The 19,714-nt window shown below is 58.8% G+C and overlaps 1 protein-coding gene across 2 annotated transcripts; it reads right to left on the reverse strand.

Moving 5' to 3' along the window:
- Positions 1-1,387: 1,387 nt before the first annotated feature.
- On the reverse strand, positions 1,388-18,144 carry SUPT5H (SPT5 homolog, DSIF elongation factor subunit). Of its 2 annotated transcripts, XM_004710318.4 has the most exons (30): positions 18,113-18,144; positions 17,792-17,927; positions 14,717-14,873; positions 14,071-14,136; positions 13,471-13,482; positions 12,921-12,990; positions 12,737-12,805; positions 12,594-12,659; positions 12,315-12,345; positions 11,930-11,998; positions 10,359-10,610; positions 9,305-9,394; positions 9,139-9,206; positions 7,797-7,902; positions 7,588-7,681; positions 7,365-7,501; positions 6,444-6,599; positions 6,193-6,339; positions 5,701-5,847; positions 5,486-5,611; positions 4,965-5,049; positions 4,561-4,671; positions 4,384-4,486; positions 4,161-4,288; positions 3,976-4,081; positions 3,566-3,724; positions 3,306-3,474; positions 3,010-3,213; positions 1,864-1,959; positions 1,388-1,792 (listed from the first exon to the last, which is right to left on the reverse strand). In XM_004710318.4, exons 2-30 carry the CDS (start codon positions 17,864-17,866, stop codon positions 1,649-1,651), a joined length of 3,243 nt encoding a protein of 1,080 aa, XP_004710375.1. In that variant the 5' UTR covers positions 17,867-17,927; positions 18,113-18,144; the 3' UTR covers positions 1,388-1,648. The 2 variants fall into 2 exon arrangements, with proteins under 2 accessions (XP_004710375.1, XP_004710376.1); XM_004710319.2 differs by lacking the exon at positions 13,471-13,482.
- Positions 18,145-19,714: the final 1,570 nt, after the last annotated feature.

The raw sequence follows: 19,714 nt of genomic DNA on the forward strand, positions 1-19,714 counted from the left end.
GCTCTCATTGTTGGTCCTGAGGGGTTTATCTGTCCTGGACTCTGTGCGGAGCTCTTATCTCCAGCCTAGCCAGATTTGTAAGGTAGAACTGGGACATGATAGTCAGGGGGAACTAGAGGAAAGTTGTACGTTTCATCGGTGCTATACTGCGCCCTGGCTCATCTCTTCTTTGTGACCATTCTGTAAGGGGATGTCCAGTTGTCTACAGATGTGCTTTGGGTCTCCACTCCACACTCCTTTTCAGTCAACATTGATGATTTTTTTGTTCTGGGTCTTTGATGCCTGATACCTGATCCCATCGACACCTCCTGATCACCCAGGCTGGTGTGCTTCTTCCATGTGAGCTTTGTTGCTTCTCAGCTAGGAGGCCGCTTGCTTATCTTCCAGCCTTTAAGACCCCAGACCTCTTTTGATAGCCTGGCACCATCCGCTTTCTTCACATTTGCTTATGCACCCATTTTTCTGAGACCATTATTCTACAGTGTAGGGAAAAAACCTCACTGCCATTCGGTCAGTGCTGACTCATGGTGACCCCTTGTGTTTCTGAGACTATTTATGGGAGTAGAAAGTCGTTTCTCCCGAGGAGCTGCTGGTGGTTTCCACTGCCAGGTTGCAGCCCAACGTGTCACCACTACACCCCCAGGACTCCGAGTAGAAAGGCCTATCTTGCTTCAGCAGAGGGGCTGTTTTTCCCAGAATTGCTGACCTTGCAGTTAGGCTCAGCAGCCCAATGTGTGACCATTAAAGCGCTGGGCTTAATGGTTACGCTGGCCAGGGCTGACTCAGAGGGTACAAAATCTTATGAATTAGAGGCAGTCGTCACAAATGAATCTCCCCCAAATTATGTGAGCAGGAAAATTCAGTTACCAAACATAGCTTTTAAAAACAGCAACTTTAACACAGATCACCTAAGCTAAGGGAACGTGCTAATGGAAAGACACACGTGGACAAAAGGCGCAGTATTCAGTCCTGTGATTACCTGGAAATTGGGGGGGAGGGGGAGCCAGGGGAGCGCAGTGGCCTCGCTCAGCAGCAGCCCCAGCACAAAGCCAGCAGAGCACCCCTATAGGGCAGTGCTACTCTGTCCTGGAGGGATGCGGAGTGGGAATGGACCAGATGGCTCGGCGTGCTATGGCTTGGCCTGGCCAATAAGCACTGCTGTCCCGTAACTTCCTGAGTAGCATGCTAGCCCATCAGCCATCCTTCCAGGGTCACCTCAACTATGGCGTCCAGTCTGGGAGCTGGGGTGCTATGTGCCAGTGTTTTCTAGGTGAAGACAGGGCCCAAGGTTATCTGCTTAAGGTCACAAAGTAGAGAGGACTGCATATAATAGGTCCCCTCTCTTGGAGGGGACGCCTCCCTCTGATCACATGGACACACACCAGACTTCTGACCAAACAGATTGTTTTTATTGAAAGATCGTAACAGAGAAGAGGAGCTTGGGAGGGTGGTGCAAAAAGTTGAAAACCGCCCCCAGAGGCTACTCTGAGCCTTTCAACATCAAGAAGGGAGGAGATAGAGCCCAGAAAGGAAAACAAAGGGCATTCTGACACCCTTCTTGCCTGGCTCCTGGCCCAGATCTCCAGCCCAGGGAAGGCGGGCGGGACACAAACTCCCACCAGCAATCCAAGAGGCCCCGCCACTGGCCTCAGGCTTCCAGGAGCTTCCCCAGGAAGCGGAGGTTGAGGATCTTGAGCTGATCATCCAGATCCATCCGGACAATGCCATCCTCGCCATCGATGCTCAGCAGGACCCCGGTGGCTTCCCGGTCCTCACCCAGGATGACCTTCACCTGGGGGATGGGGCATGGGGTCAGGGGCCTGTGTCTGCCCGCCAAGGCCCTCAGCTGGCCCTCACCCTTACCTTGTTGTTCTTGGTCGGGGTAATGGGCTCCAGGTGTTCACTAGAGATGCTGACGACCTTCTCGCTGTCCTTCAGGTACACAGAACACATGCCTCCCTGGAGTGGGCACAACTTGGTCAGCCTGTCCTGCTCCCCGACAGGGCTAACCACATACCCCACAGGACATATACTTAGGGCCTCATTCTGAGAAGTCACTTCCCAAGGTGACAGGGGGCAACCCATGGCTAGGCTGGGGCTGATGGGGCGGTGTAGGGGCTTTAGGGAAGGGAGGCCAAGGCCAGGAAAGGAAGCACTACTTCTTGGACCCTTGACCCCTCATGCCCCCCTCCCCATGTCTTCCTCCTCCAGGGCCCCCATCTTGAGGACAGCCTTCATTTCAAGTCACCTCCTCCCAGACCTGAACACTGTCCTCTCTCTGGGCTCCCCTCCCCACTCCAGACAAAAGCAACAGAGGATGAATTCCATCCCTGACCCCCTCCCCCTCCAGCTGCCCATGACCCGGCCTAGTCAGTGCCCTCCCTTCCTCTGGGCTGTGCCCTTTGGGGTCACGGGGAGCACCGCCTCCCCCCCCCAGGGACCGGGCTCGTCAGCCCTCCCTCACCACAGGCCTGTGGACCTGCAGCTCACGCTGCCTGGGCACACCTAAGCCCTGCCCTTGCTGGTTGTTCCTATTTGTTGGATCTCAGATCAGACAGCTCCTCCTGGAAGTCCTCCCAGATCTGTCCCCAGCGCTCCTCAGGTTGGGTCTGAGTCAGCTGGCTCAAGAGTCTCTTCCCCTGCCGCCCCCACAACTGTGTGCCATGCCTCTGGAATGTGAACTCCATGTGGACTATCTTGGGTCTCTGATGCTTCCTTAGTTGAGTTCACATTATTGAAGGACCCCTAGGTGGAGGGCCACCTCGAGGTGGAAGGACTATCTACTTAGGACTCAACCCCCAGCTGAGTAACCCGGGAAGCCCACCAGGGTGGACTGTAAGCTGGGAGCTGAAGGGTGACTAGGAGTTAAGGCGGCAAAGAAGGGAAAGGAGAGGGCTCTCAGCTAAGGGAGCAGCCTGGCCCAGAAGTGAGTGGTGCTCAGGGAAATGGGTCAGAGAGGAAGGTACCCGGGGAGGTGGCTCTCCAGTCTCCACCCTGGGCCCCACTTACCGTGACGCTGCGGATGACGCCTGTCTGCCCTACCACCTGCGTGTCCAGGTAGGTGTCCCGCACCTTCACCTGGATGTCAATGGTCACCCAGTCGCTGGAGTTCTGCTCAATGCCGGACCCTGGCGTGTGTGGGTTGTAGCCACCCGGGGAGGGAGCTCCGGGGGTCATTGGACTGTAACCAACAGGGCTGGGGCTGGGACTGGCCTGTGGGGCAGAGGGGACAGGGTTGGTCACCTGGATCAGGTCACCTGGCCTGGCTGTCGCCATTGGCTGAGGCCATGCACTCTGACCAGTACCTGATACGCCATGGGTGATGGCGTGGGGTGGTAACTGGCCGGCGAGTGGGTGTTCTGGTAGCCGGCTGGGCTTGGTGCCACCTGGTGGTAGCTCTGGGGACTGGGGCTGGGCTGGTAGGAGCCTTGTGGGGAAGGGGCAGCGTAGGGGGAGAACTGGTCTGTGTTGTACCTGCAGGGACAAGAGGAGGGGCAGTGGTAAGGGTGGGGAAGGAGGGGTATAGGAACAGGGGCTGGGCAGGGACAGGCCAGGCCTGACTCACATGGCTGGTGTTCCTGGCGTCTGTGGGTTGTACTGTGGGTTGACCTGTGGGGATGAGGGGTCGGGATAGCCAGGCGTTTGGGGGTTAGGGGTTCCTCCGTAAGCTTGGGGTGATGGGGTGGGCTCCTCGTCGAAGACGTACTCGTACTCCTCCTCAGCCCTGTGGGAGAGCTTCCTTGAGAATGGTGCCAACAAGGCGCCTGGGGCCTGCAGAACGGCTACCCACAGGCCCTGACCACAGGCTGCTCCAATGTCCCCTCAGCCCGCCCCAAGGCCAGCTGAGGAGATGGCAACACGGCCAGACGACCCCTGCCCCTAAGTCTCAACGGCACACACTGGCTTCTGAAGTGGCAAGGTTTGGAGTAGATGGAGCAGGGCTCAGACCCCATGGGCCCAGCTCCTGGCCCTTACCGGGATGGCGTATTAGGATTGTTCGGGTCCCAGGCACCACTCTGGGCTGGTGTGCGACTGCCGTCATGCAGGGGCGTCTGCGAGCCGTAATGTGGGGTGCGGCTTCCTGGAACAAGGGAGGTGAACGAGACCGTCTATTCTGTCCTGCCCCTCCCTGCCCTGTCCCTGCACCCCAGAGCACTCACCGTCCTGGAGAGGCGTCTGGGAGCCATACATGGGCGTGCGGGAGCCAGGGCCATACATGGGTGTCTGGGAGCCGTACATGGGGGTCCGTCCACTGTCGGAGGTCATGCTGCCAGAGCGCTGCGAGTCCCTGCGGGTGGAGAATGAGGGCTGAGCAGGGCCTTTCCCAGCAATGGCCACCCAGCCGCCCACCTTCCCAGGCCGGGCCCCGCAGTGCGGCCGTACACAGTGGTGAGCCGCTGGCGGTCCACAGAGATGGTCTGGCAGGTGGAGTGCAGCTCCACACGGGCCGTAGACTCGGTGGCGTCCTTGACCATGCCAATGTAGCCTGGTGGGGAGTAGCAGGGTCAGGCCGGCCCCTCCCCTGCCCCTACACCCCCCACTCCTGGTCACCCAGCTCACCTTTGTAGGGCCCTTGAGAGATGCGCACAGTCTGGCCAATCAGGTCGTTTTCTCTTCGGCCGCGGCCAAAGCCCATGCCACCGCCCGGGGCACCAAAGCCACCACTCAGACCTAAGAGGGGGATGGGGATATTATGAGCCGCCCAGGGTGGTATACTCCTCCCACACCATGGCCACAACCAGAGGACCCCCAAAACCCTCTCTACCTGCCCGTCTCCCCTCCCCCAGGAGGCCAAGGTGCCTCCTCTGGGCTCCCTGATCCAAGCCCTAACCGCTCTGGGCTGTCACTATGGGATAGGCCCCACACCCCACCCCGGCAACTCTAAGCCAGTAAGGCGAGCCAGGGGTGCTCAGTCACGGTCCGTGAGTGCAGCTGAACAAAGCAGCCCCCTCCCCGCTCCTCACCTCCAACGCTGGGGTGCATGGGACTGCTGATCCGGGGGCTCATCGGGGTGAAGCCACCCATGGTGAAGTTATGCATGTCACGGGGCTAGAGGACAAGCAGAGCCAAATGGCAGGGAGGACACTCCCACCCTGGGCTGCCCAACTGCTGGCCTTCCTGCTCCAAACTGCCCAGGGGCCACCTCTCCCTCTCCAGCTGCCCAGTCCCCCCACCCCCCCTTGGTCTCCTTCCTGATGTGGTCCCTGTGACTCTGCCTCAGGGCCTTTGCACTTGCTGTATGGCTCTCACGCCTGCACTGGGGCAGTGCTGTGTCCCCGCTCTCGAGGCCTTTGTGAACCGCTGTCTCCTGATTGGCGTCACTCTTTCGTGACAGCACAAGTCACGCCCGCAGGGACCGAGCTGCTTCCCGTGAGTGAACGGAGGAGCTCAGGAGCCCTATTTCTGAGTGACTTTGTGACAAGCACCTGCCCTCTGGACCACAAGTCCACTCCAGTGGCTCCTCCAGGTCCCCCACCCACCTCACCTTCGAGCCCCCTGCCAGCACCAGGTGGCGGGTCTTGCAGACGAACATGCCCCCGTTCTCCACGAGCTTCTTGCAGTGCAGGAAGGCGAAGCTCCGGAACAGAATGCGAATCTCGCCCTCCCGGCCCTGGAACGGGAGGGGAGGGTGGCTCATGGCCAAGCCGAGCCGCAGTCCCACCCCATCACGGCAGCTAAGCAGCAGCCTGGGGTGCTCACCGAGTGAGGGCCGTCGATGACCTTGACAATGTCTTTCACATGGATGTTGTTTTGTTCCGAGTCCAGGGCTGCTGCAAAGCGGTTGTCCTTCTTCCGGGTCACAGACTGGTGCCTGACGGTCACCACCTTTCCGTGCATGTTCAGCACCTATGGGGGCAGGCGGAGCAGGGCTTCCTAGTGGGCTACGCCCCTGGAGGCAGACTCCTGACTCCTAGTCCAACATGGGCAACATCGGCAGTGGGGCACCTACGCACCAAAACTGTTGGCCATGCATGCTATCCTCTCTGGGGGACTCGGGGCCCTGCGAAAGGGGCTGGGGCAACAGTAAGACCACTGCGACTTTACCCTCCCCTTCTGGTCGAGCCCAGAAGGCTAATTTCTGCCCAGGCCAGACTTTGGTGAAGGCTCAGCCACTTCCCCGCCCGACGGTGGTGTCCTGATTCTCCGGTGGTGGGAGGACAGGGCCCGTGGGCGGGGAGGACACACAGCTACCTGGAAGGTCTCGCGCTCCAGCCGCACGATGACGCCCACCGTCTGCGGCTCCAGCTGCACCAGCTCGCCCCACTCGTGCTGCCCGCCCACGTCCACGCCCGAGGCCGTCTCAGAGCACAGCTGCAGGTCCCTTGGGAGCACCTTCAGCTGCCCAGGAGGAGCAAAGGGAGGAGGTGGGTCCCGTGGCCCCTGCCTGGGTCTCTGGTCAGGGGGGTGGGTGCACGCCCCTCCTGCATTGCCCCTGACCCTACCTCGTGCATGGTAAGGTCTGAGAAGAGAATGACAAAGTTGTCCTCCACCCGCACGATGAGGCCTGTGTCGCCCTCGAAGCGGCCGGCAATCACCTTCACGTGGTCCCCCATCTTGAAGTACTTCCGGAGCTCCTGAGCGGGGAACTCGAGCATATCCTGCAGGGTTGGGGTGGTGGGATGAGGTGAGGGGGTGCCTACACCACCCAGTTCTTCATCGTTTTAGTTCACTGCTGTCCTCCAAAGTGGTATGGGAGCCAAAGTCCCCCATGGGCCTGTAGCCCTCCGACCACAGACTGCCCAAGCCCGCCAATGCCCAGCAGACAACCTGTACCCCGCAGGGGACCTGGCCCTAGACAGCCCTTCAGGCCCCCGGACAGCCTTCCCGGGACACCTGGCCCAACCCAGACAACTCCGCAGACCCACCCGGAGACAGCCTAGCACCAAGAGGCCGGGAGCCCCTCGGAAACTCACAAGCCCAGCCCCCTTCAATTACACCATGGATCCGCCACACCCAAGTGTTCACAGGGCCCCTGAACCACCATTTCTCAGAAACAAAACAGGCCACACCACTCGCTGGCTCCACAGAACACCAGGAACTCCTCCATCCACACAGCCAGCCACCAAGACCCGCCCTCCCTGAGCAAGACCCGCATCTCCTCCCCTCCTGAACCTCAGCCCAGCCCCGGGCACAGCATGACACCAGGCCAAGTTGAACGCATATCAATTAAAACTGACCCCTGGGTGCCCCCCCCCCCAAAACGAAACCTCCCCCAAAGGTCCCCACCAGTCTCACCCCATCCTGTGGGCACCCGGCAAAGAGATGTCCCCTCGGACCTGGGAAGCCCAGGCAGCCAGGCCTAGCTGAGCCGACGGCGCAGATCCAGGCCTGAGCCCCGAGCCACGAGGCCGGTGCGGGCTCACCTTGAGGTCCTCGTGCTTGGGCATGATGGTGATCTTGTTGCCGTCCACGCTGAGGATCCTGCCCTGCAGGTTGATGAGCTCGCCCTCACACACCTCCACGTTGTCGCCCGGCTGGAAGTTGTGCTCCCGCTCCTTCCCTGCGGGGCAGACGGGACTGAGGTGGGGGCTGCCCCGGGGGCCACTGCCTCCTGGAGGGCTGGGGCTAGGGCTGGGGGCCAAATACCTGTGCTCTCTGTCACCACCTCCAAGTCGATGCCCTCTGGCTGGTCCTCAAACTTCTCCAGCTCCGAGAGCGTGGGCTTCACACCCTCGGTGATCTGAGGATGTGGGGGCAGGGGGGGATGAGGGGAGGGACGGAGGAAGGCCAGCTCTGGAGTTACCTCTGAGACCCAGACCCACCCAGCCGCCTGGGGGGGAGGGGGGGACCCTCACCACAGCAGAGATGGCAAAGCTCTTGAAGAGAAAGCCCTTCCGGCTGTAGCGGTTCCCCTCGAAGATGAGGAAGTCACCATCAGAGGCGACATCGCCCCCCAGGGACCTGAGAATAGAGTCGGGAGATCAACTGCTGTACCTGCATTTCCCCAGCTGGCCCCCCATGTACCTGTTTCAACAAGGGGCCCACAGCACCTCCTCTGCCCTCTGCAGCCACAGTCTGCCTGTATCCACAGGGGCTGGCGCCCCCGACTGTAATATCTGCTCCCAGAGGGAGCTGCCATTTCCCCGATGTTGCCAGCAGAGGTGCTGGTGCTTGGGAGGAAGCCCCGGGTGGGCTGGGCTCACTGACTGCCACCCTGTGAGGGCAGTAATACCACGACATTGTCTGACAGGCGAGGGGACCCACTCAGGGAAGTCACACCACATGCCCAGGGGGAAGAGCTAGCAAGTTTGGGGCCTTAGCTCTAAGGGGCCAGAACCCAGGCCAGCCCCTCCTGCCTTACTGTGCTCCCTCCACCATCTCCCCACATTGAATCTTGGGGGGAGGCGGGGAGGTGAGCCTGCCCTGCTGGGCACACAGGGTCCCCGTATGTGCTCTCTGCCGCACAGTAACTGGAGGTCCGGCAGAGACAGGGACCAATGGTGTCAATGGGTCCACTGAGACAGGGCCCCTGGGTGCTCGTGAAAGGGAAATTCTACAATCTGTCTCGTTTTGGTACTTAGGCCTCTGACTGGCAGCCTTACAGCTGGTTCCAGAGGAGACCAGAGAGAAGAAGGCTGCTGACGGCTCCAGGCCCTGCCCTGGCCCCTCCTGCCACCATACTTGGACAGCTCCCAAAAGTCTCTCTCCGGCCGGACAGACTCTCCTCCACGCCAGAATGCCTGCTTGCATTGACAGGCTGGAAGCCCCCAACTCCTATGATCGACCTCCCGCCCCCCAGCTGGGAGCAGTGGGAAGAAGCATCTGAGCCCATCTACTCCAGGAAGGAGACCAGGGCGCAGTAGGCTCAGCAGCCTGGCCTGCTGGGAGAATCCCACTTGGCCAATGACAGCTGTCAGAGCGCTTACTGTGTGGACACGAGGGCCACGCTAACCCCCAACCTTGCCCTGTAACCTGGGGCACGGGAGATGCTTTCGTCTATCTTCAGACTGCAGGAAACTGAGTCCCAGGGATTTCCCATCTTGCCTGAGGTTACCCAGCCAACCACACACAGCCTACACCTGCGGGGAGCCCCTAGGGCTGTGATGGACTGAAAAGAGATGATGTCGTCCCCCCTCCACCCTTTTCAAAGCGCCCTGGTTAAAGGCACACCCCCTGCTCTGGCCCAGGGCCTCTCACCTGATCTTCTCGGCATCAAACAGCCTCTGCGGTGGTCGCTTAAACTTCCTTTTGGCTAGCCAGTCTTTCTGTGGGAGAAAGGGACGGGGGCGGGCAGTGAGGGGGAGGCCCAGCTGCCAGGGGCCCCCATCCAGCCCTGCATCCCACCCCCTACCAGCCACAGTACCACACTCATGTGGGCCTTGATGCGATCATAGTCCAGCCTGGGGATCATCTTCAGGGAGATGGTGTTCTGGCTGGGCTCCACGTAATCCACCTGGACGGATAGGGGGTGGTCAGAGCGCCCAGCCCCACACAGAGGAAGGGGGCAGGGAAAGGAATAATGGGGGAAGGAAGCAGACCTGATAGCTCCCCAAATTCTCCCCTCAGCCCGATCACCCCCCAACTCTGCACGGAATGCCCATGGCTGCATGACCATGCCGGCGAGGGGGCTTCAAAGATGCTTTGTCTGTAGTTGACCTCCTGGTGCCTCGACTGGCTCCCTAACTCTGCCCATGCTGTGCTCAGGCACGCCACCAGGGCATCTCTTGACTCCAGCCTTTCTCACACCTGCTCGCATCTCTGAGCAGTTCCGGTCTGCTCCAGCTTCAAAACCCAGGCAGGATCCAACTGCTCCCCCTCCTCCAGGGGACCCCAGCCTCAACATGGCCTCCTGGACAGGTAGCTCTTTGTTGCACAGGCAGTGGGGATGGGGGGCTACCTGGGTGTTTAAACAGCCTCCCCTGGCTTCTACTAACTAGATGTCAGTACCACCCCCTCCCCAGCTGCCACAACTGAAAAAAGTCTCCCAAGACTGTCAGTGTCCCCTCGGGGACAGGATCACCCTTGGTCTATTCCCAAAGCCCAGTCAGGCGGGGAGGCCCCTCGCCCAAAGCTCATCTCCTGCCACTCGGGCGGCCCCACTTCAGGTGCTGTCCCTTCTGCCTGGCACACACATCCCCGGGGTACCACGCAGCTCACGCCTGCAGCTTCTTCAGATTTTACTCAATGTGCCAACAGTCCTTTCCCCCAACTTGCACCTCTCTAGACCCTAACCCCCCACCCCCAATCCTCCCAAGCCAGAAACCCCAAGTCTGCCAAGATTCCTCTCATCTCCCAGGTTTAGTCACCAAGGCCTAATCATTCTACTCCTGAGCCTCTCTCCAAACAGCTCCTTGCACATGGACAAGGGGCGGGAACACCAGATCTGGGAGTCCACCCCGTCCCTCACCGCCAGGCACCTGAGCGATATCATCCTTGTAGATGCCCCGCTTGAGGCGGACCCAGGACTTCGGCTTCAGGTTGGCCACCTCCTTGACCACCTTGAGGACATCGGTCATCTCTTTGATGGGCACCATCTGCTGGTTCCAGTAGCCGAGCCGCAGGTTGCCCACGCCCTCGATGGCCTGCTTCACGTGGGTCTGCTTATAGGCCTCCACGTAGATGTAGCCCTTCACGTGCTCTGGGGCCACCACCGACTTGATCTGCAGGGGCTGTCGCGTGAGGAGGAGCTGGTGAGCTACCGCGGCGGCAGCGCCAGTCCCAAACCCCCACCCAGGATACCAGGACGGCCCCCGAAGAGTTGGCCCTACAGGAAACAAACGGCTTCAACGTATCACGAAACACCACACAGCAGGGTCAAATAACCAAACCAGGTCCTGGTCCTGGAGGACACCAAGGGGGGTGGGGTGGGGGGGAACGGACGGACGCAAAAGGCTCGTGGAAATACAGAATTCCACGGGAAAAGGATTGTCCCTCAAGCTTTTTGAAGCCCTTCACACGTCACAGCATGTGGGCAGAGCAGCCAGAAGCAAGGAAAGGCGAGCGGAGTGACTATACGAAGATGGGAGACAGACCGCTTTCTTCACCACTGTTGCTGGGGATGAAGGAGGCACCTGAGATGATCAGAAACGTCAGTCCAGGAAGAAGCCACACAAAGGATCACCCGTACCATGTTCCTGATAGAAGCCCAACTGCACGATGCCCAGACTGACAGAATGGCTTCCACACAGGAGTCTGTGAAACGACCTCACAGACAAGGCTGAGCCGGGGACACTATGCTGAGGGACATCCCACCCACTGCCACCGAAGCAATTGTGGCTCACCGCAGCCCCAGTTAGGGTCTGTAAACTCGATGGGCACTGATAGCCTCCCCCCTCTCTCTCTCTCTCTCGAAGAGCGGCTGGTGGGTCTGAACTGCTGACCTTGAGGTTAGCAGCCCAAGGCTTACCCGAAAGCGCCACAAGGGCTCCTCAGAAGAAAACGAGTCCATCCGAAAGGACAATATGATGCGAGACCATAGGAACGATCAAGTCCAAGGAAAGAGTCACAGGCAGAGGGAACCGTCCCTGACTGTTACGGGGGGAGGCTTGGTGGCACAGAGGGTTACGCGCTGGGCTGCTCCTTGGGAGAAAGGGATTGGCCACCCCAGAAATAGGTTGGGTCTCGGAGAGAAGCTCACAGGGCAGTCCCAGGCTGTCCCACTGGACTGCTGTGAGTCAGAATCAACTCGATGGCAGGGGTCTGCTTGTTTGTTTGGGCTGGGGTGGGGGTGGAGTGCAGACACACAATTACCTTGGGCAGGACAAAAAAATAACAGGACAGGGGAGGGCAGCACCAAGCAAAAGGCAGAGAGAGACAGCCACCTCCCCCATCCTGGGGTAGCCGCACACCACAGGAGGACACACGCACAGAGAAGGCCTATGGGGGAACTCCTCCAGGTGCAAGGAAGTTCGACAGGACAGTGTCACCTATGCTGTTCTATGTTGCAGATCGTGAACACAGCAGAGCACTGTCTCTCCCCAGCGCTTACCGTATCTGTGAACTGGTAGGCAATGAACTTGCGCATCAAGGAAATGGCTGTGGCCCGTTCCTCCCCGATCTAGAAGGAGGGAGAGAGGGAGGGAGAGACTTGAGAGAGATGATTGGATGGTGAGCAGGTCACAGAAGAGGCCAAGAGACAGCTGGGAGAGAAAACGTTAACGAGCAAGGACGACGTGGCAAGAGAGAGATGGAGTGAGCTGGAGGGACAATCGGAACGGCAGGAGTGAGGACAGGGAGCAAGGAGGGACGGGAGGGGAGAATGAGAGTGCGATGAGGGAAGACAGCTAGAAAGCTGACTGGCCAAGACCCAGGACAGGCACCAGACGGTGCTTCCCCGGCCCCCACGCCCCCCCCCTCCAGGCACTAGCACACACCTTACACTTGACGGTCCAGAGGTTGGGGTCCCTGGAGAGGAGGGGCAAAGCAGCTCTTTAGGGCAGCTGTCCCCTCTGGAGGAGGCACACCCTCCCATTAATGCTCTCCCCATACCCCAGGGACCCCCTACTCGCCCCGTCTCCCCACAAAGGGGCAGGAAACACTAGCCTGCCCCCTCCCACCCACCACTGCCTCCAGGGGCCTGTACCCGACTGTTTCAGAGTATCGGCCCCGTGGCATTAGCACCCCCAACACCAAACACCCTCCCCCCCACGCACTTGACTCCTGGGAGCAGCTGCTGCTGAGTGATGTCATCGGAGAGCTCGTCAGACCCGCCGTAGACACTGGAGGAGAGCGTTGGTTGTTGGGGCTACCAGCACGGCCCGCCCCCACTCCCCCAGCCCTGCCCTTGGGCCCTCACGTCTCTCCCACAGAGGACTTGGCGTATTTCTTCATGTAGTACTCGCCCAGCTCTTCTTCCCGCTGGTCCCTACGGCACAGGGATGAGAGCAGCTGTGGGTGGGAGGCTGAGGACAGGCAGGAGGGCAGTGTGACCCCAACCGCCCAGGGGAGCCAGCTCCCGGGAGCCTGCTCTCCGAGCTCACCTCCAGAGGTTCTGCAGGCGGCGAGCCCCGGAGCGGTCTTCATCCAGGACAACATTGTCGATATTGGAGGCTGGAAAAGAAGTGGGCCGATGGTGGGGTCAAGGACCTGGAGAAGTGGGGTGGGGGCCCTAAGTGGGTTGGAGTTTGGCCCTGGGGCATGAAACCACCTCCCTGAGGAAGTCCCCATCCTGTCCCAACCCTCTCCATATGACTAAGGCCTGGGGGTAGAGTCGAACAGTTGGGGGGGAATCCAGCTGCTCCCCATCTCACATAGACACACCCTCAGGTCCATCTCCCCCCGAGCCTGACACCCCCATCTCCACCCCCACTCCCAGGCACATGGATGCGCTCCCCCACCCCCCTTTTCCTTGATCTCAGAAGGACTGCAGACCCAGGCCCAGAACCCAGAACGCTGTGACTCTGGCCCCTTCGTGAGTCACAGCCCCAGGACTGGCCAGGAAGAGCCAAGGGTAAGGGCAGGGTGCCAGAGGACAGAGGCAATGTAGAGTTATGGGAGGAAGGCAAGGGGGTGAGGGCATCTCAGTCTTACCTTCGATCTCTTCTACTTGGAGGAAGAGGTGGTGGTGGAGGAGGTGGTGGTGGTGGTGGTGGTGGTGGGCGAGGGCAGACAAAGTATGAGCCAAATTATAGCAGCAAAATCAACCATGGGGAGGGGAGGGGAAGGTGAAGGGAAGAGGAAAGGGGGTACGGGGTAGGGGTAGGGCAGGACACAGGAAGGCTGAAAATCAAAATTAAAGGCCAGGCACCGGGTGGTTGGAGAGAAGCCGAAATGTATGAGGTGCACAGGACGGAAATTACAAGGAAGGGGGCACTGGCCCACGAAGTGGGGGCACCTTGGGACAGAGCCCACCCACTCCTCAGCCATCAGAAGGGAGTCACAGGAGTCTGGAGAGCCCCCTCCCCAGAACCCATCACCCACCACCCTCAGAACCCATCCTCCCCCACCCTCGAAACTCATGGGCTCACAAGGAAAAGGATGGGGGCTGATCTCTCCGGCAGCAACAAAAGTAAGCCAGGTGACGCCGGTGAGTGGGGAGTGGTGGGCTTGGAGAAGACAGACTCTCAAGACCCTCTCAGCCAGACTCTTCGGTCAACATCTGGCCTTGTGGAAAGGGGGGCCCCCACACACCTTTCTCCAGAATGTCTTCTGCGCCGTCTTCCCACTGGTCCTCGTCCTCATACTCATCGTCCACATCTTCAAGAGACAGAGGCAGGGGGTGGGGGTGCTGAAGCACAGGGGGGCCCTCGTAACAGCAGCTCCCAGGAAGAGGAGAGTCTACAAATCTCTCCTTCACTCTTACAAACATTTTGATCAAAGATTTGATCACAACATCCTCATCAAACGTGGGGAACTGTAGAAAAGATTTTCAGCTTCTCAGAGAAACCAGAATTCCTAGAGTGATGGCGGTTCCGTGAACCTCTGAAACTATTGTCCAGGGACAACCTGGAGAGCTTCAACCCCACACGGCCCAACTCCTCTTAATACCCAAACCATCATTTAACCAACAGAGTGAGTTAAGTGGTTAAATGGGCACGTGCCGGGTCTATGGGATCAAATTGACAACAGCAACTGTGAAGGACACAGAGGAGCCCTGGGCATGGGGGAGGAGCGACTAGGCAAAGGAGGGCGGGAATAACGGCACAACTCGGGGATACCGCCAATGGCGCTCCCTGTCCGTGGAGAACCCACTGAGCTGCTGTACATTTGGAGGGATTTCCAGTAACAAAAACCAAAGAAACCGCAGTCAAAACCCAAAGTACAGAGACAAGCATACCAGCTTCATCCAGAATGAAGCCTCCATGACGGGGCTTCTTGGGGGGCCGGTCATCATCTTCCTCCTCCTCTTCCTCATCGTACTCCTCCTCCTCCTCCTCCTCTTCGGGCTCTTCCTCCTTCTCGCTGCCTGCCGCACTCCGCCGCTCCTCCTCTACCTGCAGGGTGGGAAATCCAGGGTCGGTGTGAGCGGGAAACGGCTCGATAGCACCGTGTGCGACTACCACACCTGGAAACCCGGTTCCCACGTGCCCAATCTGACCTCAGATCAACCTGGCCAACCAGTCCCCTCTGCTCCGTCCGTGCACACACCTGCCGTCCTGGCCACTGACTACAGCGGCATCTATCCAGTCAAGACCTGGGAGCTGGCCGGGACTCCTCCCACTACTGAACCAACCAGCTTGCTGGGGACCGTCCACCCCGCCTTCAACTGGTACCACTCTGAGGAGGGTCCTCAGACCCTCTTTCTTCCCACTCTACAACTCTCCCTAGGATGTCGCATCCACTCCCATGGCTATAGTGGTCCTCTGTGACAGTGATGTCCTGGCCATCTCCATCTCGTGCCAAGGTCACCGGCCACCCAATGTTGTTAATTCTGTAAACAGTCTTCTGTCCTTACCTAGAAGACAGCACAGCAGCATCTGACACTGTTGGCCCTCCCTCCCTCCCTCCCCATGGAAACAGCCGTGCCCTGGCTTCTGCCTCAGGTTTTCCTCCTGTCTCTCAGCTCCTCCCTCAGATGCTACTTGGACCCTCAGACTGCAGACTAGGGCCCACTTGCTGCTCTCTCCCTGGCCCTTCCCCCTCCACTGCCCCAGTGCCCCACCTTCAGTTGATACCCCCTGAACCAGAGACCTCAGGTGCTAACAGCCCCTTGGAGGCCTCCCCTTCATGTTCCCTGAGCCTCTCAAAGCCACCATGTTCCCACTTGGCCTCAGGCCTGCAGCTCCCAACGACACGACGTTTATGTCCTTTCTGACATCAGAACAGTTATCTCTGGTCCATCCCAATAGCCCAAGCTCAGGTCAGGATACTGGCCTTGAACACTTGGATCCTTACCCAGCCCCCTCCTGGGCTCTCAGCCTCCAATCCCTCATTCCACACCAGCCCCAAACCCTGCTTCCTAATCCTCCATCTTTTCCTAACGCCAAGCTTCTGGTTATAACCACATGAACATCAGCCATTCACCTGATGTTGTCTTTAAATCCACTCACCAAAGAGCACCTTTTCTCCCTAGTGGAAAATGTCCCACCTGATAACTTTGCACCTGTCCCTTGCTACACATAAAAAGCAACCACCATAAAAGCCAAACAATGTTGCTAAATGCCAACAAGCCGTGCTGCCTCTTGAAGACCCTTGTGCCTAAAGCCTGGTCAAGAGAGACCAGTAAATCTCAGAGTGCTCTTCACATAGGGACCCTGGCGGGATGGAGATTAAGCAGCTGCTCCACCAAAAACACCCTCGATGTCGACGCCGCCGCCGCACAGTGACCCTACAGGAGAACAAGGAAGAACTACCTCTGTGGGTTTCCGAGACAGCAACTCTCTGGGGCAGTAGAATGACTGTCTTTTCTCCAGAGGGGCTGCTGGTGGTTTTAAACTGCTAACCTTGTGAGTTAGCACGAGTGAGCCCAACATGTAACCGCTACCTCACCAGGGCTTGGTAAGAGCCAGGCAGGTAACATCAACAGAGCTGACCACCAGGAGCAGGAGGTAAAGGACAAGTGATACTCAATGCCAGTGTTGCAAGTGGGAGAGGTGGGAGCTCCCAGTTCTAAAGGGAGCAGCCGCTTCTGGGAGCTAGCCAAGAGCAGCCATAGCCAACACAACACACCTTGTGTCCGACGAGCAGAAAAGCCCCTGCTCGCCTGTCTTTTTAAAATCATTTTATTGGGGGCTCTACAGCTCTTATCACAATCCATATATACATCCATCGTGTCAAGCACATTTGTACTTTTGTTGACATCATTCTCAAAACATTTTTTCTACTTGAGCCCTTGGTATCAGCTCGTTTTTCCCCCCTCCCTCCCTCACCCTTATATAATTTATAAACTGCTATGATAGTTTCATGTTTTACACTGACTGATATCTCCCTTTACCCACTTTTCTGTTGTCCATCCCCCAGATCCCCCTTTCTCCCATCACCTTACCCTTACCCTCCTGGTATCGCTACTCTCATTGTTCATCCTGAGGGGTTTATCTGTCCTGGATTCCCTGTTTCCAGTTCTTATCTGTACCAGTGTACATGCTCTGGCCTAGCCGGATTTGTAAAGTAGGACTGGGATCATGATAGGGGGAGGAGAGAAGGAAGCATTAAAGAACTAGAGGAAAATTGTTTCATCGGTGCTATACTGCACCCTGACCGGCTTGTGACCCTTCTGTAAGGGGGTGTCCAATTGTCTGCAGGTGGGCTTTGGGTCTCCACTCAGCACTCCCCCTCGTTCACATCGATATGATTTTTTGTTCTGGGGCTTTGATGCCTGATACCTGATCATCCCACTGACACCTCATGATCACCCAGGCTGGTGTGCTTCTTCCACGCGGGCTTTGTTGCTTCTCAGCTAGATGGCCGATGGCTTATCTTCGAGCCTTTAAGACCCCAGCCACTACACCCTACGCTCCTTTCTAAGCGTTGGCAACTCACTGGCAGAGTACACTGAGAAATGTGTGCCAGTCAAACACGCTGACGCTGGCTCCTTGCTTTCCGGGGTTGTCACTACGTGTTCACTCCCATCTTGGCAAACTGGGCTCCTCCCTCGGCCAGGCAGCCACGCTTCCATTCACTAGAATACCCTTTCCTTCCCCGACACCCCCATCACTCCATGCCGTCTTTGCGCCAATGTCTCTCCAGCTCGCTGGGCCCCTCCCCCATGGAAAGGGTAACGGCTCCAACTCCTGTATTCTTCCCAACTGCAAGACTCGAGTCCATTTGCTGACTCGGCTCTTTTCTGTGGCGACCACGACGACCCAGCCGCCCCCAGGCCCCGCTGGGACCCCTGGTGGGCTCCCCGCAGGGGCCGTGCGGCCCGGTCCCGTCCCCAGGCCCAACGCCACCTCCCCCGCCCGGCACCCCGGACCTCGGCCTCCTCGGCGTCGCTGCTGCGCTCGCTCTCCTCCTCCTCGGAGAAGTTACTGTCCTCGCTGTCCGACATCTTCTGCTCCGGATCGGAGAGGCGGCGGCTTCCGCGGGGCCCACCCCGAGCCTCAGTTTCCCTACGGGTTCCCCGGGGTAAGATTGCCTCAGCGCACTTCCGGCAGACGCCTTCGGGCGACCGGGACCCGGCGAAGGGGCCGCCGCACCGCCTGCTACCCGTCCCCAGGCCCAGAGGCCGGCGTCCCCCCTCCGCGGCCCCCAGCAGCCCCCCCCGGCTTGCACGGCGGACAGGGCCCCAACTCACCGACCCGGTCGCACCTCTCCCTGGGTCCCAGCTGCTGGTCACACGACGCCAAGCGGGGCCGCACGGTCCTCTCGCGAGAACAGGCCCGCTGGCTCCGCCCAGCGCGAGATTTACGCCGCACGCCGCGGGCGACGTACTTCCGGGACTCCGGCCTGCGCGGGGCCGGGCGCTCGGGGCGGCGCGCGGGAGCTGCCGTCCGGGGAGGGTCGCAAGCGAAACTCCCACCACCCTGGAGTGAATTCCGCCTCACCGGCTCCGTAGGAGATGGGACGGCCCCCTAGGGGGTCCCGAGATTGTAAATCTGTGTGGGAGCCGACGACGGCCACCTTGACCGCCGCCTTTCCCCGCGGAGGGCCTGGTGGAGGCTCACCGCCCGTGCTTAACGCGTTGCGCCATCAGGCGTCCCCGGGAGGGTCCCGTGGGCGAGAGTGTGTGCGTCACTCCTTCCCACCCCCGCTTCCCAGCACGGCGCGGCCGCCTCGGCCACCCCACCGGGAGCAGGACGTTGGGATCAACAATCCTGATGAGTTTTACAGGCGGTTGATCGCGATTCACAGCGAGCCCGCCGATAAGCGTGCTTCGGGCCCCGCCGTGTCTCTGCAGAGCCAGTGAGTGCGTCCAGTTAGAGCCACGGAGGTCCGTATTCCGTGTTGTAGAAAAATACATGGACGCTCGGAAAACAGAAACCGTCCTGGACTGTGAAGTTGGGGCGACCCCAACGCCTTTGTTTTGCTTATCGATCTCTTTCTAAACCAGACAGAAACGAACCGACTCATTGCCATCCGAGTCAATGCCGACTCACAGTGACCCTCCAGGGCTGAGGGGAACTGCCTGTGGGTTCCCAAGACTGTAACTCTACAGAAGTAGGGGGTGGGGGGAGCAGCTTTTAAGGCTGTATTAGATCTTAAATTCTGAACACTCCGTTTGCAGCAGAAAGCTATGTGTGACAAAATCCATTTGCAGGGTCCCTCCTTCAAGCCTCCACGGAATTCCTCTGATCTTTAACCAAGGATGTAGATAATCTTGCTCTCTCTCAGGCAGAGTGCCTTGGGAAGTAGATTACTTCCATTCCTCTCCAGGCACCCCTCAGAGGGGTAGTCTCTCTCAGCTGGGTGACTTTAATCATGATGAGACTTTACTGGGGACAGTACTGGGGCTCTCAGAGCCTTGGGTCAGGCCCTATCAGTCATGCTTTGACTGCCTTGGTCAGAGGCCCTATCAATCTTGTAGGCACTTCTAATGTAGTAATACACGTGTCTCAATCATGGCCCTGTGCCCACTCCGCAGCCCCACCTTTAACTTTCACGTATTGACCTGCCACCACTCATGACTTTGTGGCGGTTCCCATGTCTGATCTAACTAGCATCCAGACTCAGTCCTGGAACACCGCGATGACCTCCTGCGAATGGCCTCCCCCGTCTGGAAAGTGTATCTGTGTCTTTGTGTTAGCTTTGTCTCTTTTAACGCTTCCTGAGTGTCCTTCTTAAAGTATATTTGAGATTGGGGTCACTTTTGTTCTCCCAAGCAAGACACAATGCTGAAACACCTCACCTATGCAATCAGACAGCTGGACTCATGACACAGAAGTTTAATATACACCAT

The sequence above is a fragment of the Echinops telfairi genome, unplaced genomic scaffold (assembly GCF_000313985.2).
Source record: "Echinops telfairi isolate 266 unplaced genomic scaffold, ASM31398v2 ScPeMD7_655;HRSCAF=1070, whole genome shotgun sequence".
NCBI lineage: Eukaryota > Metazoa > Chordata > Mammalia > Afrosoricida > Tenrecidae > Echinops > Echinops telfairi.

Excerpts from the sequence above, each read along its gene's own strand:
- SUPT5H (XM_004710318.4), bottom strand. The coding sequence starts at position 17,866 with ATGTCGGACAGCGAGGACAGTAACTTCTCCGAGGAGGAGGAGAGCGAG. Across the intron at positions 11,999-12,314 it reads TCTGGACCGTCAAGTGTAAG|ATCGGGGAGGAACGGGCCAC; the intron begins GTGTGTGCTAGT and ends CCCTCCTTCTAG. Across the intron at positions 3,475-3,565 it reads ACGCCAGGAACACCAGCCAT|GTACAACACAGACCAGTTCT; the intron begins GTGAGTCAGGCC and ends TTGTCCCTGCAG.